Here is a 27,783-nt window from a genome sequence, read left to right as displayed (position 1 = left end):
GTCTCGTCTGTAAAGAATCATCTTCTGTTTCACAAATAGCTGCTGAATATTCAAACAGGTTATATCCCAGCCACAAACATTTCTTTCTAGCTTTTCAAATGCTCTGAAGAGCTGCTCCCAAGAGCTTTGTCAAGCACTCTGAAGCCATCCAAGAATCGAGAAACAAGGGAATCGTTGCATTTTAAAATCAATATTTTATTTTACTTGATGTGCAAATAAATATTTTTTTAAAAACTACATTTAAAGAATTGCAAAGCAAATACAAGCCAAAACCAATTTTTTTTAAAAAAGCAAGAGATCCTTCAGAAAAACCGAAGAATTATTTTCTTGTCTTCTCTTCCGACTATTGACAGGTCTCTGTTGGTTTCATGTAGCCCTTGCTAACACCACACTGAGCGATGAGAAGGATACAAAGGAGAGAGTCTTGCTTTGTCCACTCAGATTATAAATTAATTGATTTATAAAAGGATGTGTAAAGATGGCTTTGAAAAAGTTTGAGGAGAAAGAGGGGAGGGAGGAGGGTGGTCTAGGAGGGGATAAAATTCTCAAACTTCACGATGCCCCCTGCCCCCAATCAAACACACATTAAGCCACAAGCTACTGTTTAGTAGTAGTTTCGTAACAGAATTTGGCACAGGCAGTCGTCTCTGCTCAGGTAGAGCGTAAGAAGACACAATTAAAAATCTGGGAGAAGAAGCTGCTGGAGAGAAAGGTGGTAGAGCCGGGACTTCTGAATACTGCTCAAGGCAAAATTGCATCCCCTCCCTTGGCTGCAAGGGGAATAAGAGAAGAGAGGGGGGGATACAACCGCATATTTCGCAAGTCGAAGAAACCCCCAGGCACCAAGGACTTTCTGGAAGCAGGGGAGGGCAGTAACCGTTAATTGGGAGACCCAGAGCTTCAGCACAACCCACCCACCCCCCAAACCCTACATTGGTCGATGTGTGTGTGTGTGTCTTTCCACTGAACAGTCCGGCATCTCTGGACATGCACTTCGTATCCAGAGATGGGACATGCAAATCTTGTTGCCATAAGAGGCACACAAATGAGAATCTAGGATGGCATCGGTAAGTGAACACACCGGAGCCTGCGTGGAAGGGAAGACACCTTGAATCTTATCTAGGCCAAGTTTTAGACTAGATTTTAAAAAAGGGTTTTGGAGATGGGTGGAGAGAGAATACAAATCCAAACCTCTTAAATTCTTTGCAGGAAAACATGGACTTTGGAAAAAAAAAAGTCCTTGAGCGTGGTTCTTGAAGAAATCTTGGGTTCTCCCATCTTCAAGGGGGTAAAAGCCCTAGCTGTCCATGGTGCAGCATCCACTTGGATCACTTCTCTAAGGAAGGTATATTGGTGACTCAAGCCAGACCACCCACAGAATTAGAACATAGGGGGGAAAGTGAGAGAGGAAAGTCTAAGTCTCCAGGCATTTTGTTTCCTGCTCAATGATTCAAATAGGTCACTGTTGTAGATTCTTGGAGACCTCATCCCCAATTTTGGGGGCAACAATTTTGGAACTTCTCAAAGAGCAATGGCCTGTCTCTTCTAGCCCCCCGACCTCTTCCCTCCTACAGTTCAAGCTCTCTCTCCTAGCCTAAGCTGAAAGCTCCCACTTTAAATGAGAGCAACACAAGCTGCCTCCATTCTGCTGTGGGTCCATTCTTTCTCAGACAAGCACACCCATGCTGCATGGGGTAGGGTGGGGGTGGGGAAGAAAATCATCGCAGCCCCGAGTGGGACCCCAAATGATAAAAGCTGGTTGGATAAATACCAGTGATACATACGTCGTCTTCCCAAAAGTCCATGAGGGCCACTGGATTTTGGGGAGGGGGGGCGGGGAAGGTGGGAGGGCGGACCGACTGGAAGTCAGGGTGAGGAGGGCTGGCGGCTGTACTGCACGTGGTAGCGGCTGACAGGCACCCCGTGTATACTGACAGTCTCACAAGTAGTTTTGCAAGGCAGCAGGTCCTCATCCTCATCACCCATCAGCCAGTCCTGGACCATCTCGGCTGCTTCTCGGTTGACATGCCTTGCAAGCCAGCGCCGATGCCACTCTTCAAAGCGCTGGTGATACCGCAACAAGACGCGAGGTGCCGCCTGCAAGAGAGATGGGGGAAAGGGGAAGGATTACGGGTGATCTGGGAGCTTCAGTCTCTCTAGTACAGAGGTGTCAAACACAAGTCTCTCTAGTACAGAGGTGTCAAACACAAGACCCGCGGGCCAGATCTGGCCCATGGAGTGCTTAGATCTGGCCCATGGCCCTGGAAACAGCAAAGGACCGGCCTGTGGTGCCTCTGCCAGCGAAAATGGAACTTGTGAGGGCAACACGTGGCCCTCCTGAGCTCCGTTTTCACTGGCAGAGGGTTGCAGGAAGCCGTCGCAGCCAAAAACGGAGCTCAGGAGTCCATTTTTGCTGGCAGAGCATTCAAGCCACCACAGGTGCCCCTGACATGAGTGACATTGAGCTGGCCATGCCCCCCCCCCCCGGTGGCCACGTCCCCCCCGAGGTTAAACACAACCCTGATGCGGCCCTCAATGAAATCGAGTTTGACACCCCTGCTGTAGCAGGTTGCTACCCGAAGGGGCCATTCGAGAAGGTGCACCTGTTTGGCTCGAGACAGCGCTCCCCGACGGTACATGTAATCTTCAGCATTCATGATGAAGAGCATCTTGTGTGTGTTCAACTTGAACTTGCAGTCCACGTTGCAGGCACTCTCCACGCCGATCAGCTGCTTCCAGGAACTTTTCGCTTTGTCGCGCATGGCCTGGATCTGCTGGCACTGCCACCGCCGGAATTTGTCAAGGTTCCTGAAAGGGGAAAAGAGGAGAAGCCTCAACCCGGGTTACTTTGGGGAAAGGAGGCAGCGGGGGGAAAGTGGTACCCCAATCACTTTTCTTAAAATCTCTCTGTAACAGATTATGTCCTTGATTTATGACTGATTGCTTAGGATCGTTTGAAGTTACAAGAGACCTCCCAAAAGGGACTTATGCCCTGTGTTCTGACCCAGCTCCCCAAACACGACAAACCCTCTGAAGTGAACGCAAAGATTCCTTTATTAGGAGTGCCAGCAACCCCGGCAAAAAGTTGCTCTCTCACCGCAGGCTAACAAGTCCATCCAGCAGGGAGATGAAGAGTTGTCTGCCACATCTATTCATCTTTGCCCCCTGCCTTTTATCCCCAGAGCTAGGGTGGGGATTCGTTAGCAGTGGTGTCTCTTCCTTTCCAAGGATCGGCCCATGGATTTCTACTGCTCTCCTCTCCTCTGCCTTCTGCGCATCCGCGCGCCAAGGCAGTGGACCCAGCTGTTCCTTCTCTTCCTCATCAGCTTTCTCCAGACCTGGGGCTGTTGACTCTCCATCTGAGGGCTGACGGACGGCCCAGGCTCCGCCTCTGTCCCTCTCTCTCTCTGACAGCCCTCTTCCCCCTTCGAGCTCTTGGGTTGCCTTGAGGCTGACCCTGACTCCCATGCCTCCTCCTCATCTGATTCGGCTGCTGGAGGGGACGGCGGCCAACAGATCACAATATCCTGATTCCAAAGTTCCAACGGCTGGCACGTCTCACGGTTACATAAACACATTTTGGATGCTTGAGATTTATGGCTGTTTGCAGCATCCTGTGTTTACGTGACTGTGTTTCATGATGTTTTTGCCAAAAAACAGTGTTTACTTCCAAAGTTCGACAAAAATGCCCTATACCAAATGATGGGTTTGCTTAGTGACCACCACAAAAAAGGTTGTAAAATTGTATCAGTCTCACGTGATGATTCATTTTACGGCCCTCACAACTTATAATGGGCAGGCTCCATTACCGTACAGGGGAATTCTGATCACCTTCAGCCAAAATGCAAGCCATACTTTTAAGGAGTAAGGTAGAAAACACTGTTATGGTCTGAAACTATGCGCACACAGACTCATCATCCTATTTGTTTCCAGAATAAGCAACATTATGCAACATATGAGAAAAGACACAGAGGAAATTAAAAGCATGAGATCAGAAAAATACAGCTGAATCTAGTTTATGCCAAAATAATAAACTACCTCCTCACCCTATCACCCTATCTCTCCTTGTTTTACCAGGCACACCTTTTCAAGATCCCATTCCCGCTGCATTCTGTCCCTTTTGACATTCTCAACTTTCACAAGCCATGGTGGGCAGAATCATGCCCTTATACAAAGCTGTTTTTAATTTTTTAAACATACATTCACTCCTGTCATCAGAGTACAAATTACCCACTACAAAGTCTGTGAAATCTTTAGAGGTATCTGTAATCCTGTAGTAGTATGACAGCCAAAACTTCTGTTGTGAGCTAGGCTTCCTGAGTCATTAAAACACACAAGTAGTCCCCAAAACCTTTTTTATTGCAACAGCTGTGAATTATGTTCATTCACAGCTGAGTCTCAATTAGTCCTTCGGGAGAAGTCCTTCGGGATAATCACCAACCTTTATCTCCCTTGACACTCTGCCAAAGACCTACTTGGCAAAGCCACATGGATTCCAGAATCAAACAGAGATGTCGACTGGGAACAGAATTAACAACGTTGCTTTCCTGCAAAGAGCCCACGTGCCTTTGTTCCTCTTTTAAGCCTTATGGGAGAGGCCAATCATCTCCAGGCCTTATTCCCGAGTCTTCTCTTTAGTTTTAACTGTTCTTTCCTTCTGGCAGCTCTGCGCATGCATGCACTAGGAACAGGAGGAGCCTGTTCCTCTCTGCTGTCTGACTCTGGAGGCTCCGGAGTCTGCGCGTAACTCCAAGATGGCCCTGGCCTCCATCTCTGTTTCCGACGCAGAGCCCTCATTCGAGTCTTCCCAAGACTCTAGGACTGGCCCATGTTCCTCCCCAGCCTCCTCACTGTCCGACTCCGCTGCCAGCACCGCAGGCTGCTGGCAGACTACAATAACTTCATCTAAGTCCTATTCATCAAAATTTCAAGCAGATTCACTTTATAATGCTTTCCCTAAACCAGTTTCTAAAATTTGGCTGGCTGACTGGGAGATTCTGGGATTTGAAGTCCACTCGTCCTAAGTTTTTGCAGCAACCATTCACTTAAATACCTTTTCCCTCTCTTGTAGCATTCTTCGCTTCATCATTCCAAGGATCATTTTTTCATGTTTCTGATTAGCAAGATTAGCTAACAGCAGAATGAAGGGGGATGAAAAACAATGGAAAAAGAACAACTCACCGCTGCAGAAAGACCGGCTTTAAGAGGAAGCCTTCGTTTTGACTGCTTGGGGTCCCTTCCACTCCCACATACTGCTCCACATAATTAGTCAAATGCTGGAGGAGACAGATAAGACAGCAAATCACTCCCTTCTCACATACAGGAAGTCTGATGCAAAACATCCCTTTCTGCCCTCCTGGGAATGTTTTGTCCCATGCATTTTCTAAGGAACATGGGGTCAAGTTCATCTTTGAGGGAGGGGAACGAGGTTAGAATTACCTGGACTTCCATGGGGTCTTCAGTTTGAGTCTCTTCTGTGTCCAAAAGTTCAATGGTCATGATCACTTGGTCCTTTCTTTGAAGGAACATCACCTGTGAAAAAGAGGCAGCATGCCGGACAGAGGCCCAAGAGAAGGCTGTCCGCATCCACAGGCACAAAGGTGAGACATCTCCAAAGTACTAATTCCCATACAGGTTTCTTAATTGGATGAGTGATTGAAATAGGCTACCTTTAAAAGTTCAACAGAGGAGAGAAGATACTGCCAATCTTGGAATCAACTTTCCACAACTTGGTAGCCTTCAGATTTATTGGATTTCAGTTTTGATCATATCAATCAGCAACTGAAGTGCAACATATCTAAGTATCCTCAGCTGAGGGAAGGTAAGGCGTGGAAGCTTGTTTTGGGAAAGGGGCGGCTGTACCTTGAAGCAGTTCTCATCGGCCATGCAACGTTCCGCCTTCCACTGGTAGCTGGTCTCCTTTGCGGCTCGTACACATTGCGAAGACAGATTGCCACCAGCTGCACCGTGCTTTCGCTCGCTCAGATACAGCTCCACAACTTTCAGACAGACATCATCACTCACCAAGTGATGCAGCTGTTGCCCCAAAACAAGCAGATGGAGGAGAGAGGGAGGGAGAGGGAGAGGGAAAGGGAGAGAGGGAAAGGGAGAGAGGGAGAGGGAGAGGGAGAGGGAGAGCGAGAGGGAGAGGGAGAGAGAGAGAGAGAGAAGCAGAAAATACCAACATCAAGCAGGGCACAAAGGCCACAAAATGTCCCTGCACCTGAAACCTCATGCTTAACTAAAAACCCATTAAACCCAGAGTACTGCTCAACTCAGTCCAACATAAAGTTATGACCATTTGTTTAGCGACTGGGGTTATGGTGGCGCTGAACAAAGGAACTTATGACTGGTGCTCAAAGTCCCAGCTGTTGCAGTGCCCCCATGGTCAGGTAAACAAAATTTGGATGCTCGGCCACCAGCTGACAATTATGACTGGTTGCAGCATCCTGTGGTCACATGATCACCATTTGTGACATTCACTGTTGGCTTCCCACAAGCAAAATCAATGGGTAAGGTGGTAGGAAGGAAGCAAGTCACTCAGGTAAATCTCCCCCTGTCCTTCGCTCACATACATTGTGCCTTCCTCCCTCATCGCATGCACTACATCGTCCTTCCCCCTTTGCATTGAACATAACCTCCTTCCCACCTCCTTCGCTTGTAAACATGCACTCACTAGTGCCATCCTTCCCAGGCCATTCCTGTGCTCACCCACCCTCCAGGGCCTTCTTTCCCTGCACCCACATGCACCCTCCTCACCCAGTCTTTCTGAGCTCACGCCACACATACTGCACTGCAATCTTCCCCTGCCTGATCTTGTGTGGCCTTGTGCAGCATCTCCCCCATGACTCACCACTATACCCCACACTTCATACCAGGGATTCTCTTCTCTGTCACTTAACGACCCACAGATTTTGGGGTTCCAATGACAACTGGACTGCCTAGATGGCCATCACTAAGCAATGCGGCCACATGACTTGCACTTTTATCATTGCACTGCCTAATAATGGCAATCCTGGTCCCAACTGCTGTCATAGCTCAAGGGCTACTTATGATGCCAAACGGAACTGCATTTCTGAATGGCCTCAACTGCACACAGGTAGCACTATTAGTTTGTCCCTCATGGACGAAGTTCTGGAGTCGTATCTTGAAATCCTGAATAACTCAGAGCAGGCCCAGCCTTACAAAGTAGTAACAGAGCTCACCACAAAAAAAGGCGCTGTTTGGGATGTTATTTCTGCAAAAGAGGTTCAGCGGGAGCCAAATTATAACAAGCTCAAAGCAGATATCAAAACAATCTCTTAGATATTTTCCCCACACCCTGGACAAGGATGCAGTTACCTGTCGGACGATGTTTTGTACAAGCTTGTCCATGGTAAAACCGATGTAGGCATGAATGGTGAACATCTCTCTCAGGGTGTCCTCATATTGAGTGGGGTCAATGTTGCCATCCAGCAAATTCCTCACCAAGTCTAGGAAGGCTGGGTAATATTCCTCCAGCTCCACTTCACCTGGGGGAAGAACAGGAATCAGACACTCCGTGGGAAAAGGTAACTGCTCAAGCATCTCTGCAGGAAGGTGTGGAGCGCTCAGGTAGATGCCAAACTAGTTTCCACACCTATCTGCACGCCAGTGATTTGAGTGACTTAATCTATATAAGGGACACCAAGTGTTTAAATAAGATAAGATAACCTTTATTGTCCCTTTTTTCTGTGAACACACAGGCACACATTAAAAAATGAAGTTCTGATGCCCGCTCTCAAATATATATCTATCTCCCTACACATACATGCACATACACATATGCTATACATACACACACACACACTTATGTATATAGATATACGTATACACATACATACATCATACACATACACACACATATATGTATATACATACAGTATGAGCCGTGGTGGCACAGTGGTTAGAGCGCAGTATTGCAGGCTACTTCTGCTGACTGCCGGCTGCCTGCAATTTGGCAAGTCGAATCTCACCAGGCTCAAGGTTGACTCAGCCTTCCATCCAGGGGTGAAATGCCCGATCCGGTAGCAATGGCGGTGGGTGGTTCGGAGAACCGGTAGCAAAAATCCCTGCCCCCCACATGCCCAGCTGAGCCGCACAATCATCAGAGGCTTTTTTTTTTTTACTTTTAAAAGCATTTTTTCTACAACAAGAGGTTGTAGAAAAAATGCTTTTAAAAGTAAAAAAAAAACAGCCTCTGATGATCGCGCGGCTCAGCTAGGATTGTCAAAGGCTTTTAAAAGTAAAAAAAGCCTGGTAAAATGAGGACCCAGATTATTGGGGACGATATGGACTCTGTAAACCGCTTAGAGAGGGCTGTAAAAGCACTGTAAAGCGGTATATAAGTCTAAGTGCTATTGCTATTTCTACACACACACACACAAACAAACAAACAATCACCACTGATAGGACTAGCTCTAAGGCCCTTGCCAAGCTCTCTTCTCTACTGGAAGACAACTTGATAAGAGAACCACTATACAACATAGTGACCTCTACTGGCCAAAAGATGTATTAGAGGTGTATTGAAGAATGGCAGGGATCTCTGGAGCAGGAATGGACATTCTGATGCTTTCTAGATATTCTGGAATACAGTACAACTGCAATATCCTACGTCAGTGCCGATCTCCAGCACACTGGAGGACCCCAGATTGCCTACTCCTGCCTTACAAAAACAAACTCTGCAACTTCTTAATCTTTTCCTCTGATTTCAAACAACATGAGAAGCATTTTTCTCCAACAGGGGACTTCAAGGTCACAAAACGTTTAAAAAAGTACAGGTAGCATAAAGTATAGTGAAACCCCAATTGAGATCAGAAGGGAGGTCTATTCTCTCCGATGTCCATTAATCCACCAAATATGCAAATGACATGGATTGTTGTGAACGTAGTTTATTTAAACTTCTTTAAAATCTTTCTTAAGTGCCAGGCTACTTTGGAGACAACAGAAATCCTAAAGAGTGATTATCCACATGGTAATTTTGCCCACTGCATCTGAAGTCCGCTAAACAGGGATATGAAACATAAAAACATCTCTATAATAAATACAATATAGACAACCAATCCATCAAAATTATTAAAGCAAAACCAGATAGAACACAAGCAAATTCAGATCAGGTGAAAAAAGGAAAATTTCCAGGGAAAGGAATGGCACAATCTAGCTTCTGTTACTGAAAAGGCTACCTATCTTTTTTATCTGACCCAAAGAACTTACATACAAAGAACTACATTTCATTTATTAATAAAGTCTAGTTTCTACTGATTCTTTTATAAAGCATTCAAATATCGGCAGTTTGGAATTAAGTTGCTGTGCGTAAATTAGGGAAAGAGGAGATGAAAATAGCTGCTGCCTTTAAGGCCTCAAAAAGATTTCAAATCTGGAAATGCCTGGAAAACGCCTGAAGGTTTCTCAGATGCACCCTCATCCCAAGGCAGAAAGAATATCTGCAATTCAACCCACAACAATTCACTAACTGCACCAGGAAAACGGAATATAGACGTTCTGGAGAAATAATTTGCAGGAGAGCTAAGCTTTCAGAGGAGAGGATTAGTTGAGTCCAGTGATGGTGAACCCATGGCATGTATGTCAAAGGTGGTAGGCCAGGGGTGGGCTGCTGGGAGTTCGCAAGGGTTCGGGAGAATCTCTAGCTAAGATTCTGTGCAGTTCAGAGAACCCCAAATCCCACTCCTGGTTCGCCCCGCTCATCCCTCCCAGGAGTCCCCACGCGGCCTGTTTTGGATGCAGGTAAGTGCAGAGTGCGCGCAGAGGCTCGGGGAGGGCGAAAAACAGGCCTATTGGAAGTTTGGGAAGGCTGGAAACAGGCCTGTTTCTGGTCTCCAGAGCCTGGGGAGACTGTTTCCATCCTCCTGGAGGCTTGAGGAAAGCCTCCAGAGCCCATAGAGGGCAAAAACGCCACCCCCCGCACCCGCCGTGGTGCAGGAGGCTGACTAGGCCACGTCCACCATGGCCACGCCCACCCAGCAATCGGGCAGAAATTGCTAAAATTGCTAAAATTTTTGAAGCCCATCCCTGTGATAGGCCACAATGTTTTGGGTGAGCCGCTAGCATCCATCAACACCCAATTAACTATTCTCAAAAGCCTGCTCCATTGTTTGCATGATTTTCGAAGGCTGTGGTGGCCATGCGAGAATGGGATGCAGTCTCGCACGGCCTCCAGATTGTCTGGAACAGGGGTCTCCAACCTTGGCAACTTTAACTATCATTAGGTGTTGTACCTTATGATTCTTGATGAACGTATCTTTTATTTTATGTACACTGAGAGCACCAAGACAAATTCCTTGTGTGTCCAATCACACTTGGCCAATACAAATTCTATTCTATTCTATTCTATTCTATTCTGTTCTGTTCTGTTCTGTTCTATACTGTTCTATACTGTACTGTACTGTACTGTACTGTACTGTACTATAGTACTGTACTGTACTGTACTATACTATACTATACTATACTATACTATACTATACTATACTATACTATACTATACTATACTATACTATACTATACTATACTATACTATACTATACTATACTATACTATACTATACTATACTATACTATACTATACTATACTATACTATACTATACTATACTATACTATACTATACTATACTATACTATACTATACTATACTATACTATACTATACTATATTTGTGGACTTCAACTCCCAGAATTCTGGGAGTTGAAGTCCACAAGTCTTAAAGTTACCAAGGTTGGAGACCCCTCGTCTGGAAGTCACCCAAGAGGGGGTGTGGGGGTCTTTGGAGCCCCAGAAAACTGCATCAAAATGGAGCCTGCTTTCACACAGAGGCTGCAGCCATGGAAGAGCCTTCCCTGAAGCTGCTCCAAGAACAAAGGCCTCATGTGACCCAGAACAGCCTCGGGAGGCCGCAGGGGCCTTTCAAAAGAAGGAGAAACGCCGCCTCAAAATAAGCACTCTGTGGTGATCCAGTGCTGGTCCACAGAGGCAATTGCATCGATCCCCAAGGCTTGTGCATTTTGGGGGATGGCGTAAGACAGCCTGTTTGAGGGGTAGCAGTTCCTTTTATACATGTGTGTGAAACACAAGCAGGCTCAACTTAGGCATTTTCTGAATTTTTGACATGTTGAGCTCAAAAATGTTTGCTATCACTGGCTTAATTTCCATAGAAAAGAATATCTGTAGCTCAGGATTGTTGTGTGGGCTCCTTGGTGCTCTCTGAGCTTGGTTGTATTTTTGCAGAGATTTCATTACCCAAGCTAGGCAACATCTTCAGTTTTTGGTTTAATCCGTTTTGTATGAAACTGCCTATGCAGCAAACAGGAGGAAAAATCCATGTAGGATGTGCTCCTCCACTGATAAAAAATAAAAGGCCCCCTACAAAATGAAGAGTCAGTTAAGTTTCTCAGATGCAATTTGCATCCAACAGGGTTCTGAGAAAATTACCAGCCTTCCCGACCCCTCATCATTCTATTTTTTTAATTTAAAAAAACCAACCACCTAATTCACACATACATCCTTTGGAAGTTTCTGTAACTGTTGAGAAACTGCCAGCTAGGCTGGAAGGAGGGATCAAGTGAGGACCTAGCTTAGAGTCCTTGTGCAGCTGCCAGAGGCATAGCCTTGAGCTCCTCCAAGATTCGTGAAACCATATCTGGTTGTTCCAGGGGAAGGCGAGGAGTCTGGGGAGATTTTTGTAACTTAGATAAAGAAACAACGAAGCTGCTTCCTTTAACTATTTGTGAGTGGCTCTGATTGTTTGTGCCCGACAGCAACCAATGTACGCAGTTCTCCCCTCTTCCCTCCACCCAAACTCTTTCAAGATGCTACCAAAGTCAACTTACTTGGTTGCTTTAGCCTCAGCTCCATGGCGGGATCATTGGCCCGCTCCTTCCGGCCTTCGCACAATAGCTTTTCTCTCTCTTTTTCTGTCCGATATTCCAGCAGTTGCTTCTGCGCCTGACGGTAAATCTTGAGGAGCCGTGAGCAAAGAGTCTGATGAAGGCGAAGGAAAAAGTACCAGTTATTATTGGCGAAGAAGAGAGTATAGACATTGTCCAGGGTACGGTGGGACCGGGCGGAAGGCACGATGCTTTCCAGACTCCCTTTGTCCTTTGCAGGGCTGGCCGGAGGGACTGGAGGGTTTCTTTTGCGCAGTTCATGGCCCTCCAAGGCGGATGGCTTCTCCTCCATAGGGCTCGCAGGTGGGCCAGGGGGATTCCGCTTTCTCAGCTCATGGGCTTCCACCAGGGTCGATCCCTTATCCTCCACAGGGATCACTTGTGAGCCAGGTGGATGCCTTTTCCGCAGATCACGTGTCTCCACCGGGTGAGCCTTGGGGCTCCCCTTCTCCTCGCTGGGTAACTCTTCAGGAACTGGGTGCTCGGGCATCTGGGAGAAAAACAGATCCGGGATGAAGTGCTGGACAATCTGTCGAATAGTAGCCTGGTCCTCCTTTTGGATAGTGGGTTGCCGTTTCACATAGTAGCTAATTAAGGCAGCCGCATCATCCAGAATCTGCTTGTCTTCGTAGATGAAGATGAGATGTGGCTCATTAGTGGCACCTCTTCCCTCAGAGTGTTGCTCCTGGTGCTGGAAATACAGAAAGTAGAGATTGGTGAGAGAACCAGGGCTCCCTATTCCATACTCAAGAGGAGCCCTGATGCTTACCTCATCATAGACGCTCTCAATCTCATTCAGCAGGCTCTTGGAGCGCAAAGCTTTCGTGTCGTTCTGCTTGAAGTTGGCAGCCTGATGGTCAAGAGACTTCAGGTAGGCCTTCTCATACTGCTCTCTCCAGATCTTGTTGAAGCCCTGCTGAGCTTCTCGCCACTCTTCTTCCTTGGCCTTCAGCCTGAAACAGAATAGATGTCGCTGAGCTTGGAAACCAAGGTTAAATAAACAACTCTGAAGAAATGCTGTTTCCAGGCCCAGCAACCAGAGAAGAGCATTTTATATAGGAAGTGTAATGTACACTGATATATTATGGCAAGTATTTCAAATATTAACAGATTAACAGAGTTGGAAAGGACCTTGTAGGTCATCTAGTCCAACCTCTCCCAAAGCAGGACTCCCTACACCATTTCTGACAAATGGTAGTCCAATCTCTTCTTGAAAGCCTCCAGTGATGAAGCTTCCACAACTTCTGGAGGCAAGCTGTTCCACTGATTGTTCTGTCAGGAAATTTCTTCTTATTTCTAGGTTGAATCTCTCCTTGATCAGTTTCCATCCGTTATTCCTTGTCTGGCCTTCAGGTGCCGTGGAAAATAGCTTGACCCCTTCCTCTCTGTGACAGCTCCTCAAATATTGGAACACTGCTATCATGTCTCCCCTGGTCCTTCTCTTCACTAGACTAGCCATCCCAGTTTCTGTAACCGTTCATCGTATGTTTTAGCCTCCAGTCCCCGAATCATTCTGGTTGCTCTTCTCTGCACTTTTTCTAGAGTCTCAACATCTTTTTTATAGTGTGGTGACCAAAACTGGATGCAGTATTCTAGGTATGGTCTTACTAAGGCTTTATAGAGTGGTATTAGTACCTCACTTGATCTTGATTGTATCTCTCTGTTAATGCAGTTTAGGACTGCATTGACTTTTTTGGCTTCTGCCAAAAATATATATATAATCTATATCTATCTATCTATCTATCTATCTATCTATCTATCTATCTATCTATGAATCTATCTATCTATCTATCTATCATCTATCTATCTATCTATCTATCTATCTATCTATCTATCTATCTATCTATCTATCTATGAATCTATCTATCTATCTATCTATCTATCTATCTATCTATCTATCTATCTATAGATTGATAGTTTGATAGATATTATATAAAGATACAATGAACTAAAGGGCCACCATCAGTGAACTGTTGGACAGCATTACTTGGTCTGTTGTGTGGATGTTTGGATGGTTTAGGGATGGGGAATGTGTTTGGGGATTGTTATGTGTGTTGGAACTGGTCTTTGAGTGTTAAGTGAATTTCGTTGTATGGGTATACTATGTATACGTACAATGACAATAAAGTTATTATTATTATTATTATTATTATTATTATTATTATTATTATTATTATAATAGATAATATCTATAATATAATATAATCTCCATGGAGAGCAAAAGGATGGGAACGATTTCAATAAGTTTTCCTCCTAGGCTAGAATCTTTTAGATGTGTTGGAATCACAACTTGCAGCATAATCAGCCAGCCATGGCCACAAAATATGCTGGTTAGGAATTCTGGGTGTTGCAGTCTGGTTGAGAGGAAATTGAACAGTTTTTTTAAAGGCACTGTGCAGGGCTCACCTCTTCAGGATAACAGGAAGAGCAGTAATAGGGTTCTTCTTGAGGCTCTCGATTATCTCAGGTGCTTTATCACCATAGATACGGTAGATGGCCCTGCGCTGGATCACTTCTGAAGTGCCACCAAGGCAGTCATCCAACCGGAACTTCTCTTGATCCTCCTGCGACATACGGGTCAGTTTTTTCTGTACACTTTCTAAGACACGGATGGTTGCCAAGTTGGTCTCTAAGACAACGTCCAGCTGCAAAAAGTAAGCCATGAAACAGTAAAGAAGCAAAAGGATGGATCTCCTTTACCATGAACAATTATTTGCAGGATATTAGACTATCCAGCCCACACACTCGTCAGACAGTCACAGCAGACAATGAAACCATTCTCTCCACCAACACAGCCTGCCAGTTACTATTACAATTATTTATCAGTCTTGTTGTAGCTGCTCCACTGCAAAAGAGTCGTTGTACCACAATTCCTGACAGCCCCAACCAAATATGGCATGAACTGATGTACTTTTAACAACATCTGGGCACCCATATGGTGGGCTCCAGTGCTAAAATCTAACACAGTGGCATATAAACTTTTTCCAGATTGCAGTCTAGTTCATTTAATGCATGAAACATTGTCTCAAATTAATAACATATTTATCTATACCTTTGAGAGAAAAGAAGAAATTATGAACAGTGAACTCAAGATGGAAATGAAATTGTTAATGGCTGTTATCAAAAAAAGTATTGGGTGATAATGCAGAGATTTTTTACTAATGAGTCAAATCATAATCATAGAATGATTTTAAAAAAAAATCCTTGTTCTTATTCAAGTTGTGAGTGACAGAACAAGATCTGTTAAGTTCCATTGTTTGACTATGTCCATGCCAAGGTCTATAATGCTATACCAGAGGGTAAAATGTTCCTGAAATGCGAATAGCATATTTCACACTGGAAAATGAGTAGATAATTCTCAGCACTGTAGATTAAATAGTTATGCTGATATTATTCATTGCCAGAATGGATCTGGGACCCGAACTGGCATCTCAGACCACTGTAGAACTTGATCATGATTGGATCTCTGTTCATGACTGCTCTTGCTAGTAAACTATTTTGATACACTTGTAATCCAAGATATGTTATGCTCCGAACAGACTACATATCGTTTATTATGCAACCGGTTTTAATTGAAAACAGTATACAGGTAGACCTCACAGCCATTTAGTGACTATTCAAAGTTACAACAGCATTGAAGAAAGTGACCTATGACAAATTTTCACAGTTACAACCGTTGCAGTGTCCCTATGGTGACGTGATCAAAATTCAGGCACTTGGCAACGGGCACGTATTTCTGACAGTTGCACTTTCGACAAGCAAAATCAATGGGGGGCAGCTGGACTTCCTGATTAGAAACTTGTTGCTTAGTTGAATTTATATTTTACCGACAAAGAAATAAAGGGAGACTAGTATAGATTTATTTCAAACTATTTAGCTCTCGTCAGTTAGCCATACCCTTTCTGGGGTTTGAACCAGTGGTGGAATGCAATTTTTTTAACTACCAGTTCTGTGGGCGTGGCTTGGTAGGCGTGGTGTGGCTTGGTGGGCGTGGCAGGGGAAGGATACTGCAAAATCTCCATTCCCACCCCACTCCAGGGGAAAAATACTGCAAAATCTCCATTCCTACCCCACTCGGGGGCCAGCCAGAGGTGGTATTTGCCGGTTCTCTGAACTGCTCAAAATTTCCGCTACTGGTTCTCCAGAACCTGCTGGATTTCACCCCTGGTTTGAACCCCGGCTACTTGCATAATTAGATGCAAGATGTATTAACCTCTAAGCCAGAAAGTGCATGGCTAGCTGATGAGAGCTAAATAGCCTGAAATAGATCTATACTAGTCTTCCTTTCTTTCCTTATCGGTAAAATATAAGTTCAACACAAAAACAGTTTGTCGCGAAAGCGGCTGCCTGCGAAGGATCCTGAATTGAGGCTGAAAGGTGAAAGCGGAAGCAGTATGTTCCATCCCATAGTTGGGTAGACCGGACTGCCCTGATAGACCGGTCTCACCGGAAAAAAACACTTGGTACTTAGTTGCTGACCAAAAGGACACACTTGACGAGTTAACAACTGTCAGATGAAGATGACGCACCTCAAAGCGCTCATCTTCACACCGATGTAGCTGCTCCTCATAAGGAGTTTTCTTTGAGCTGACGAAGGTCGAGTCTTCAGACCAAGATGGGAAGGAAACCCAGGTATCATTTAGCACCTGCAGAATTTAAAACACACACTAAATCAGCCAGTTCTTCTTCTGAGCATCTTTCTTCATGGTCCTGTTCTCCAATGTCTGATGAATCCACCTTGCCTTCTCCTCTCTTTTCTACAAGGAATGGCAAGCGCCACCTACCTCTTTGCAAATAGCTGTCCTGCCGCTGCACTTGGGCTGCTGGTAAGTCTTGGGGAGGGCCCTGTAGCTGGAGCCGATACGCTTGCAGGAAGCATAGTCAATTTCCCGGCACATCCCATCCCCAGAGCGATCGCTCATTGGGGAGGCAAAAGAGAGCTCCTTCACTCCCAGGAATGACTTGAACTGAGCAAAGAGTTCGGGGAATTTCCTTCAAACCAAAAAAAAAAAAGCACAAAAACATATGTTAGAAACCAACAGGTTTAAAGAGGTAAAAGAGCTCTTTTTGAGAAAGAGCAGCCTGCCTTTCACCACTAATCACCATTAGAAGACAAAGAGCAGATGTCATTTCTCTAGGGCAGGGGTCTCCAATCTTGGCTACTTTAAGACTTGTGGACTTCAACTCCCAGAGCTCCTCAGTCAGCTTTGCTCAGCTTTGCTGGCTGAGGAACTCTGGGAGTTGAAGTCTACAAGTCTTAAAGTGGCCAAGGGTGGAGACCCCTGCTCTAGGGTGACAGCAGACAATCATCTTTTCCAGGAGGTACATCTACATCTACATCATCATCATCATCACCACCACCATCATCAATTTTTCTTTGAATGGCTTGCAATATCACTGGAGAGGCCACGGTTGAAATGTCTATCCTTAAATTATTTTATTTCATCCTTAATCAAATACAAAAAAAAACAAAATTGAAATTTCAACAGTGCACCCTTGGGATTTTCTAGGAGAAATGGAAATGTGGAGCAGAGGGATTCATTGGTCTTAAGACTGCCCATCCCTTCAAGAACTGTTGAAACAACAAAAAGTTGCAGCCATGAAATATTTCATGTAAACATTGCACAACTGTGGCCCAACTGTGTGCAGTTTGTTGAGTAGCCTTTGGCTTCAAAATCTGTAAAATGATTATTGCATTCTCAAAGTTACTTAATGATTGCGATTATACAGGTAGAATATACTGCCTCATTAATTTTTAAAAAAAACATGGGGTCCATTGAGCCCCATAACTATTTATTCCAGTGAATTAATTGCAACAATTCTCAATATGAGACCATCGTCCCATTGTAATTTGATAAAAACATTCCTCCATGCTTTCAGGAAGAGATTATTTGGAAGACTAGACTCTCTGTAGCCTAAAGCAGGGTTGGGCCACTTATGCAACTTTATGACCTGTGGACTTCAACTCCCAGAATTCCTGAGCCAGCCTGGGAGTTGAATTCTGGGATCTAAAGTCCACAGATCATAAAAGTTATCATACTTGTCCTCCCCCAGCCTAAAGGAGCTCTGGGCCCAAAGTTCAAAACTTAACGTTGTCTCTCTTACCCCAAAAAGGGTGTGATCAGCTGAAGCAGCTCGGAGCCAGAGACCAGCTCTTGGTTGAAGAGAGCAATGCATCGGAGGAAGTTCTCATAGACTTCTTGGCTCTTGAGGACTCGACGTACCTATCAAAATAGCCAGAGAGGAAAGTGGCACCTTCTGTTTGTCAGATACCAACAGATACCCAGACCTTGTGAAACTCCCATTTCAGCTCTTGCAGGAGCTGAGCTGCCTAACTCAGGCAGACAATAATTTGGCAATACAACCTGAAGAACTTCTTTAACCAAAATTAGTGTAGTTTGCTTAGGAGCTTTAGAGGCCTTTCCCACCACCAGCAACCCAGAGCTCTTTTGTTATTGCAAGGGTAAGTCTTTGTTCATGGACTTTATTCAGAAACTCTGTTTCTATCGGAAATAACAGACCTTATCAAAGAAAGAAAACTCCTGCAGGGTGCCATATTTGCCCACGGTGGCAACGGAGAGATCCTTGGTCCCACGCAGTTTCATCTTTTTCTGTTGGGAGCATTTGGGAAGTAAAAACGGCTTAGAAGCTTAGCGCTTAGAAGCAGCTCTTACCTGTGTGACTTTTCATGACATTACGATCCCAAACAAAATACTCAGTAACTTATATTAACATTTGTTATCCCCTAAAAAGCAAAAGGACAACACGGTCCTTCATAGGCTTCTGCTACTCCTCCCGGTCATACCTACATAAAAGTAGAATTGGTAAAAATGGATTTTTGTTTGTCAACAACCTCTGCAATGTTAAGATGTGTGGACTTCCAGCCCCCAGAATTCCCCATCCAGCAAGCTGGTGATTTAAGTCCAGACATGTTAAAAATACTGAGGTCGACAAACACTGATTTAGACAAATGTTTTTCCAGTTCATAATTGTCTTTCCTAATATAACATTATTTTTCTGTAAATCTCAGAAATGTAGTTGAAAAGTACAATTTGCACAGCACCAAACTTTTTTTTTTGTGTGAAATGTTATGCTAGTTGTGCCTACTGCTGGTAATAAAAGATATTATAACTGGGATAGTACCATTTATGGAAAAAGCCTAAAGTAGAACAGTTTTATTGGGGTGAAAAGTTTGAGGGACTAGAGGATCTCTTCCCCTCCTCTTCCTCTTTCAAACTAAATCTGTCAAGAACGTTTTTGCATCAAAGAACCTGTCCATCTTTAAACAATGCAAGAGTTTTAGGAGGTCCTTGCTGCTCTATGAACTTGGCTCTTTCCTTGAAGACGTTTCATTACCCAAACTAGATAACATCATCAGTGGTAGTGTAAGTAAACATGCTCCTTTATTAGTGCTACAGAGGGGGTGAGGGGAATCCGCTGTGCCACATGATATAGATTAGCTAGAAAGCAGGAAATCCGACGATTCTAGCTAATATAAATTGCACGTCACAGCTGATTGTCGCCCAGCTGATCGTTGGAAATACCTGTTCGGCCAAACTGGTAGCATTTTTTACTACAGGTTCGCCCGAACTGGTAGCATTTCACCCCTGCAGCATAGCTAAATATGAGGAATATGTCGTGAGTTCAGCCATTTTTTGATGAAAATGCCTCCTTTACTTCTCAAGGGCAGAACCAATCAGCCAGATAGTTTCAGCTAGACTGGCCACCTATATTTCAGAGCTTTCAAAATCACTCTCGCCCTTTCCCCTAGCTTTGCACTCAGTTCAGATACCTTGGCTGGGCTGGGTCCAGGACGGAGCAACAGAGACCTGGACCGTTTCTTACTGTTTTCTAGATGTTTCTCATGATCCATTTTGGGGATACTGTTGGCATCACATGGCCCGTTCCCTGTGAACTAAAACCAAAAGAGAAAGATGTTGGTTACGTTTGTTTACTGGGCTTTATTTGTTAATGTTTAGCATCCAGCTTGCAATGTTTTTAAAGTTTGTCAGCTGTCCAGAGTTGCATTTGCCAGGTGGGGAGCTGCATAAATTAAAATAATAATAATAATAATAATAATAATAATAATAATAATAATAATAATAATTATTATTATTATTATTATTATTATTATTATTATTATTATTATTGAATGAATGAATGAGCGGGCAGAGAAGGAGATGGCTCCCTTTGACAAACATGAAGAACTTCTCAAGCCAGAATTGGGGAAAAGGCTGCTCTAAATTGTTTGCTACTACCCAGGGAAAGAACTGCTTATTCTTGTCCAAGCTAGGGACTAGCTTTCAAACAAAAGGCATTTTCTACCTTCTACCACTTTCTACCCTCAAAATGACGCTATAGACCACTGCACACCAGAAAAACTAGACACAAGAACAGTTTTTTCCCGAACGCCATCACTCTGCTAAACAAATAATTCCCTCAACACTGTCAAACTATTTACTAAGTCTGCACTACTATTAATCTTCTCATCGTTCCCACCACCCATCTCCTTCCACTTATGACTGTATGACTGTAACCTTGTTGCTGGTATCCTTAAGATTTATATTGACTGTTTCCCTATGACTAACATTAAGTGTTATGATTCTTGATGAATGTATCTTTTCCTTTATGTATACCGAGAGCGTATGCACCAAGACAAATTCCTTGTGTGTCCAATCACACTTGGCCAATAAAGAAATTCTACTCTACTCTACTCTACTCTACTCTACTCTACTCTATTCTTATTCTCTTTTCTGTGGGGCAGCTGGGAGCTATTTGACTCTCCAGAGGCTTGAGGCTGCATCCAACTTCTATGGTGAATGCTGTCCTTCAGTCGGTACAGAAAATAAACCAGACTCTTCCACCCAACAAGGAAAGCACCCCTCCCCCCACTCTTCACGCCCCACCCACTCAGCCTCCACATTTGATAGCCGCCTCCTCACAATGGCCACCCCAGAGTTTTAGCAAAGACATACCAAAGACCTCTTTGCCTCTGGAAGGAACTGTCCAAACTCGGATAGAAGATCCTCCTGACCTCTGAAAAGATTTGCCACTTCAGTGAAGACCTCCTCTTCCGACATACCTCGAAAAGGGCGGCTTTTTGTGCTTAGCTGTTCCTTCTGCAAGTTAAGAAGACGTTTTTAGTCATTAGATTTATATTCAACTTTTATTTTGCACAACTCAAGGCAACATACATTACACTTCCTCCTGTTTGTCCCCCCAACAACCGGTGACCCTCTGAGGTGGTGGCCTCGTGAGAGAAAATGACTGGCTTAAGGTCACCCAGCAACTTTCTTGCCTAAGGGAGGACTGGAACTCACCTCACCTAGTTTCTACCCAGAAACCAACACCAAACTGTCTCCCTGTTGTGAAATGTTATGTTAGTTGCGCCTGTTTAAAGCAAAACCAGCATTAGTCTAGGGTTGGGGTCCCCAAACTTGGCAGCTTTAAGACTTTTGGACTTCAACTCCCAGAATTCTCCAGCCAGCTATGCGCTACACCAGCATAGCTGGCTGGAGAATTCTTGAGTTGAAGTCTACAAGTCTTAAAGCTGCCGAGTTTGAAGACCTCTGATCTAGGGTAGCATCTCTTGTCTGGGCTACCCCCCTCTCGGTTTAACAAAGTACAGTTCCTGTCTTCCCGTTACATACATCCAAACAACAAACAATATTCCTTACGCACAGTCACTCAGGCTCTCGTCACTTCCCGCCTGGACTACTGCAATGCTCTCTACATGGGGCTCCCCTTGAGGAGCACCCTGAGGCTCCAACTGGTGCAGAATGCGGCCGCGCGGGGGATTATGGCCGCTCCCATGTGACACCCCTCCTGCGCGAGCTGCATTGGCTTCCGGTGGTCTTCCGGGTGCGCTTCAAGGTGTTGGTTACCACCTTTAAATCCCTCCATGGCACAGGGCCTGGGTACTTACGGGACCGCCTTCTGCCATCGATAGCTTCCCACTGGCCAGTTCGCTCCCACAGAGAGGGACTCCTCAGGGTGCTGTCAGCCAGGCAATGTCGGCTGGCGACCCCCAGGGGGAGGGCCTTCTCTGTGGCAGCACCTGCCCTCTGGAACGACCTGCCCCCGGAGATATGTAGGATATCAGATCTCCGTGCTTTTCACCGTGCCCTCAAAACTTTTCTATTTCACCAAGCTGGGCTGGCGTAACCCTCCCCCTTAGATATATTAATTGTAACGGATTTTAGTTGGGATGTTTTAAATCTGGGCCAAAATTTGTTTAATTCTTTTAATAATTTTAAATTTTGTATTGGATGTTTTTTATTCTTGGCTGTTCACCGCCCTGAGCCCAGCAGGAGAAGGGCGGTATAAAAATTTAATTAATTAATTAATTAATTAATTAATTAATTAATTAATTAATTAAATAAATAAATAAATAAATAAAATGGTTTCTGCACAATATGCTTAGGACAGTGGCTGGGTTTCCACAAAATTACTCTATCTGATTTTATCCTGTCAGGTGCAATAAGGATTCAGCTTCTGTGTTTGAGAAATAGGAGGAAGACTGCATGTGTGCAAAGACAAGACCCCACCCGCTATCCACTACTGCTTTCCGGACTTGTGGGAGAGGGGAGGGGGGCATCCACCTTTACCTGGTATGTGTGAAGGATCTCCAAGAAGGAACGATAGATTTCAGGGTGATCAAGAAATCGGGTCTTGATTTTATTCACATAGCTTATGGCATTGTTGAACTCCACTGAATCGGATTCCAGGGGCATCTGAACTTTATCATCCTTGCATGGCTGTTGCTGCTGGCGGAAATCCTCTGGACAGTCTCCATGATTGTGGGTGTTCTCCTGGCAGTAGTGCAACATTAGACTGCTGCCAGAGAGAGGGTTCTGAACTGGCTCCAGGGATATCTGGGGAAATGCAAGTCACTGTGTGAGGAATTAATTAAATCAGAATAAATTCTAAGAGTCATTCCCTTGGTAAATGTAGACACGAGGCCTACAGGTACCCCTGCCCGTTATCCTTCAACACACAGACAGAACGTTGTCGTCTCAGGATCCGATTCATAACAGGGGGTCGGAATGTAGCAAATGGTTTGAATTGCTTGGATTTACAATGCAAGAAACTTTCTTTTCAGAGATACCAATAACATGGTCAGACTTCACTGACCATGGCTAGCTTGGATGATGGAAGATGAAATCCAAGGAAGGTCCCTGGGTTCGCTGCAATTAATCTGATATTAGAGTAAGCGATTATGTGATTTTTTTAGAGGCTTTCCAGCAACTCAAAAAAGAGAAAGGGCGTTATCCCTGCACCCCACACCCCCAAATTCCTTTTAAACAGAAATACTTCCAACGTGGGTATGCAAAAGAGATTCTCTGCCCATTGTAGTATGTACAGATCTACTCTGGATGGCAATACTTGAGCGATCCTTTAGCACAGGGGTGTCAAACTCAATTTCATTGAGGGCTGCATCAGGGTTGTGTTTGATCTTAGGGGGCCGGGGTGGTGGGGGGTGGGCCTGGCCAGGATGGGCCAGATCGACGTCTGTTTTTGACTGCGACGGACAGCTGCAGCCCTCTTCCAGCAAAAACGGAGCTTTATTTTCGCTGGCAGAGGCACCGTAGGCCGGTCCTTCGCTGTTTCCAGAGCAGCCCCGCAGGTCAGATCTAAGCACCGCATGGGCTGGATGCGGCCTTGAATTTGACACCTCTGCATTAGCATAATGCCATCAATATTGCCCTCACCTCTCAAAAGAAAGAGCAACTGTGGTACTCGGACCTCTAATGCCAGCTCTCATTGACTCTCTCGTGCTACTTGTATTCTTTTCAAGGAAAGCTGGACTGCTACTGTGCTCTCCTGGACCTATGCAATGAAGCAGCTCTGCTGGGAAGAGGAAGGGCTTCATCACTGTTTGTGGGTGCTCTTGTGGTCCCAGGGAGAGGCGGAATCAAAGCCGCACCACCACAATGGTCCAAGGATCAAAAAAAAAAAAAAAAAAAAAAAGGCTGTGAAAAGCTAAGTGAAAAAAGATCCAGCTGCCTCATATTGTCAGCTGCAGATACCAGAATAGGAACAATATTAAAACACAATAAAGCTCTTCGTACCTGGCCAGTGAGAGGTGACTGAACGTTCAGCTTCCCATTCTTTGGAATCTCTATTCGGTAACCCAGGGGCAAGAAAGCGTTGAAGCCAATGATGAGGTCCGGGTGTTCGTGGAACAACTGAGAGACACGTCTGATGACGCCTGGAGTGTCAATGCTGGATGCAAGACAAGATAATGAAGAACAAGTGGGTGCTTAAATCAGGCAAAGGAGAATGGATGCAGGAGAAGAGACTGGTCAAACCAATAAAAGGAGGGAAGCAGTGGATGGATTCTTCGTGGTTCACATTACCTCTGGCTCTTAAACTCCTTCATGATTTCTAAGAAACCGTTATAGGTGGCAGGATCACTACCAAAACGGATCTTTACTTGATCCAGGTAAGAGAGGGCATCTTCTACCTGCAAGAAATCACAAGAGATATTGAAAGATCTCTCTCTCACACACACACAGACACATACACACAAAAGGGAAGAAACGTCATGAAGAGCAGGTAATTTTTCTTTCTAAACTGGTTCCATACCATGCTGAGGGAGGGATATGCAAAAAGCAAAACAATGCCACCAGTTTTCAGGCCCTAGAAACATCCAAAATTCACAGCCAGAAAAAAAACCCCTCCATTTTGCATTCAAAATGGATTTTTAAAAATTCAGATTTCCTTGCCAGTACTAAAGGCCAGATAGATTATATTTAGTTTCTGAGAGGGCACGCTGGAAAAAAGACACTGCGTGAGGCAATTTTTGGGCAGCACCAGACTTTGTGGATGAGGCACTGTATCATGATTTGTTTGCTTAACAAAGCGGGCATGGGTCACCAAATGCAGTGGCACATGGAATTGGTTTGTCTTATGGGCACTGCTAAAAGATTATTTTTTTCTGGGCTATCTGTCAATACATCCAACAATTATTCTTGCGTTTCAAGATGGTCTACTGCTCTACCTCAGGGTCGCCAACCATTAATCAGTATTTTATTATCACAGAGCGCCAACTCTGCTGCCAAGCACTTTTGTTTTATAAGAGAGGAGACTAATAGAAGCCAATTCATAAATGTACAGGAGCCCATGTACACAGTCTAAAGTCACTCCCAGAGAAGATGCACTCACACCATCAAAAATCTTGAACTCCACACTGGCTCAAAGAACTCGCTTGGGGATGCAGACATACAGGTAGTCCTTGACTTATGACCGCAATAGAGCCCAATAATTTTGTTGCTAAGTAAGACAGTTGTTAAGTGACTTTTGCCCCGTCTTATGCTCTTTCTTGCCACAGCTGTTAAGTGAATCACTGAGGTTGTTAATTTAGTAACACAGTTGTTAAGTGAATCTGGCTTCCCCATTGACTTTGGTGGTCAGAAGGCAGCAAAAGGAGATCACATGATCCCGGGACACTGCAACCGTCATACATAGGAGTCAGTTGCCAAGCATCTGAATTTTGACCATGTGACCATGGGGATACTGCAACCGTCATAAGTGTGAAAAATGGTCATAAGTCACTTTTTCCAATGCTATTCTAACTTCGAACAGTCACTAAACGAATTGTTGTAGGCTGAGGACTATCTGTATAATGCAGACGCATGAGGTGGTAACTATCCTAATCCTTTGACATTCACTATAGCTGATTCTTTTCATACAAGTGATCAGTATCTCCAGTATACATTAAGAAAGGGATTCACCAGTTTAAATGTTTAAACAGTACCTCAGAGTATCCGTTCTCTTCCTAATCTGAAGGACAGATTCTGCAATCATTGCAGTGCAGCATTTTGCTATAGTGGCAGGAATAGGTGGAGTACATCAAATATGACCTCCTCCCTTGCCCCTTTTATATTGTAATAAGGAGAAAAATATTGCACCAGATTATTGATAATTGCACTAGGCCCAGAAGAGAAAAATATGCACTTTTTCCCTCCTACTGGAGGTATTCTATCATGTTAACCCTCAAATCATTATATTTAACCTGCTTCCCTTTACAGTTTAAAAAAATAAATATTTATTCAACCTTCTGGATTTTTGGCTAAGTTGTAGGTTTAAGGTAAACTTACACTGTTTTTAACTGTATTAGTGGTTAATATAACCATATTAGTAACTTTAGATGGATGCCGCGGATAGCTATAATTGTCTTTACACTTAATCAATTAGGATTTTTTCGCTGTATGAATTATGCTTTATGAATGATGCCAGCTTTATAATTGATACTGAAATGATAAGAAAATCTGAGTGTGGCTGACAGCAGCAGAAGTACCAAACATCTGAACAGCACGGAGCTGTCTAGCACTGCTATGGAGTTGGGAGGGGAATCTCAGCCATTTTTCCTCAACAGAACTGTGAAGAGGGGAGTTGTTTTAAAAGACAGAAAATGCCAGAAGAGTATTCTCATAGAAAGTGGAAGCTGGTGTGGCTCTATGTGCCTGGTGTGAAAAAAGGGAAAGGTGTGCAGAGCTCGTCTCTTGTACTCCCATCTCTATGAGATGCTAAGATATAGCATTAGCCGCAACAGAATTGATGGAGCAATCTATGTTTTGGAAAGGCGAACGGATGCGCCATATCTCACAAACCAGTCTGGGTTTAGGTAATACGATGGAGGGAAGAACACAACATTCAGCCTTACTGCTCCCCAATTCAAGACTATTTTTCATTTACCACAAAAGCACTAGAGCAAAATGTTAAATTGGCCATTGTTATTTTTTGGTGCCACACATTCAGAACGAGATTGTAATAATAAACTATGCTTCCTAGAAATTAATCAGCATCCGCTCATGCAATTTACTGCCCAAAGGACGTTTCTAAGAAAAACAGATTATTTGACAATTTCCATTATTTAACCATTCTTTTTGCTTCTGCAGCTGCAATTTTGCTATCTGCATTTTTATGCCATGAAAGTTCAATGGCAGTCCTGATGCTTCCTTTCATGTTTGGTTCGGATTCTGTGCAGAACCAGCTTTTTTTTTTTTTTTTTTTTTTTTTTTTACACCAAGGAGCCTCCTCCAGTATGGCTTTACATTGACAAAAAGACACATTGTCCACATCAGTATGAAACAGAACCTCAACCCTGTTATAAAATAAAATTTTTAAAAAAGGATGCAAAATAATGCATTTTGACCTGCCCCTTCAGATACAGTAACTGATGACAAATGAAATAAAAACGAAAAACCATCAAAACACGTGGCACTTAGCCATTTTAAATTAAAGGTGCCAGCCCACTTTTTTTTTTAAAAAAAAAAACTTTTTGTTTTTACTTGACAGCTCACAAAGTAAGGAAAATACTCCTAGAAAGAAAGAAAGAGAGAGAGAGAGAAAGAAAGAGAGAGAGAGAGAGAGAAAAAGAAAGAGAGAAAGAAAGAAAGAAAGAAAGAAAGAAAGAAAGAAAGAAAGAAAGAAAGAAAGAAAGAAAGGAGATGGAAGGAGGCAGCGGGGCTTCCACGCATCTTTGCCTTTTAACACTGACAATGCAAAGAGAAGCGGGGTCGGGGCTGGCGAGAAAGCAGATCCTCTAAACCTTATGCAAAGGGGGCTCAAGCTTTGCAAGCAGCCCATCCCACCAGCACCCACCGGGGAGGGAGCAGCAGAGGGAGGGGACCCCCAAGTTCTGGGCAGGTGAGGCAGAGATAAAAGGTCAATCCATGGGGAGGCGCCCCCTTTCTCTCCCCCGCCCCCTTCAGACTTACGTGGACTGGGAGCTTTTCGGGAGCAGGCGCCGCCACCGCGCCCCCTCCTCCTCCTCCTCCTCCTCCGGTCCCCCCAGTCCTGCCCCCCATCTTCGCTCCGCTGCTGCTCCCCCGGCCGCCTCCTCCCCCTCCCCCCGCCGCCAT

The 27,783-nt window shown here is 44.4% G+C and overlaps 1 protein-coding gene across 1 annotated transcript; it reads right to left on the bottom strand.

The window, feature by feature from the left end:
- Nucleotides 1–174: 174 nt before the first annotated feature.
- SIN3B (SIN3 transcription regulator family member B) lies at nucleotides 175–27,783 on the bottom strand. Its single transcript, XM_070943366.1, has 19 exons — nucleotides 27,640–27,783; nucleotides 24,274–24,380; nucleotides 23,986–24,139; nucleotides 22,522–22,788; nucleotides 20,890–21,033; nucleotides 19,707–19,829; nucleotides 18,436–18,525; nucleotides 18,020–18,138; nucleotides 16,699–16,906; nucleotides 16,444–16,560; nucleotides 14,321–14,559; nucleotides 12,684–12,867; nucleotides 11,858–12,605; nucleotides 7,342–7,511; nucleotides 5,863–6,036; nucleotides 5,440–5,532; nucleotides 5,182–5,276; nucleotides 2,604–2,808; nucleotides 175–2,097 (listed from the first exon to the last, which is right to left on the bottom strand). Exons 1-19 carry the CDS (start codon nucleotides 27,781–27,783, stop codon nucleotides 1,867–1,869), a joined length of 3,612 nt encoding a protein of 1,203 aa, XP_070799467.1. The 3' UTR covers nucleotides 175–1,866.

Source organism: Pituophis catenifer, unplaced genomic scaffold, assembly GCF_029215685.1.
Source record: "Pituophis catenifer annectens isolate HBS135680 unplaced genomic scaffold, rPitCat1.0.hap2 SCAF_1, whole genome shotgun sequence".
Taxonomy (NCBI): Eukaryota; Metazoa; Chordata; class Lepidosauria; order Squamata; family Colubridae; genus Pituophis; species Pituophis catenifer.
This window is presented reverse-complemented; position numbering and strand designations above follow the sequence as displayed.

Bases quoted from the DNA above. Each gene is read 5' to 3' on its own strand.
- SIN3B (XM_070943366.1), bottom strand. From the start codon at position 27,783: ATGGCGGCGGGGGGAGGGGGAGGAGGCGGCCGGGGGAGCAGCAGCGGA. The intron at 24,140-24,273 runs GTAATGTGAACC...TCTTGCATCCAG, and splicing joins AAGGAGTTTAAGAGCCAGAG to CATTGACACTCCAGGCGTCA. The intron at 5,277-5,439 runs GTAATTCTAACC...TGTCTCCTCCAG, and splicing joins AAGACCCCATGGAAGTCCAG to CATTTGACTAATTATGTGGA.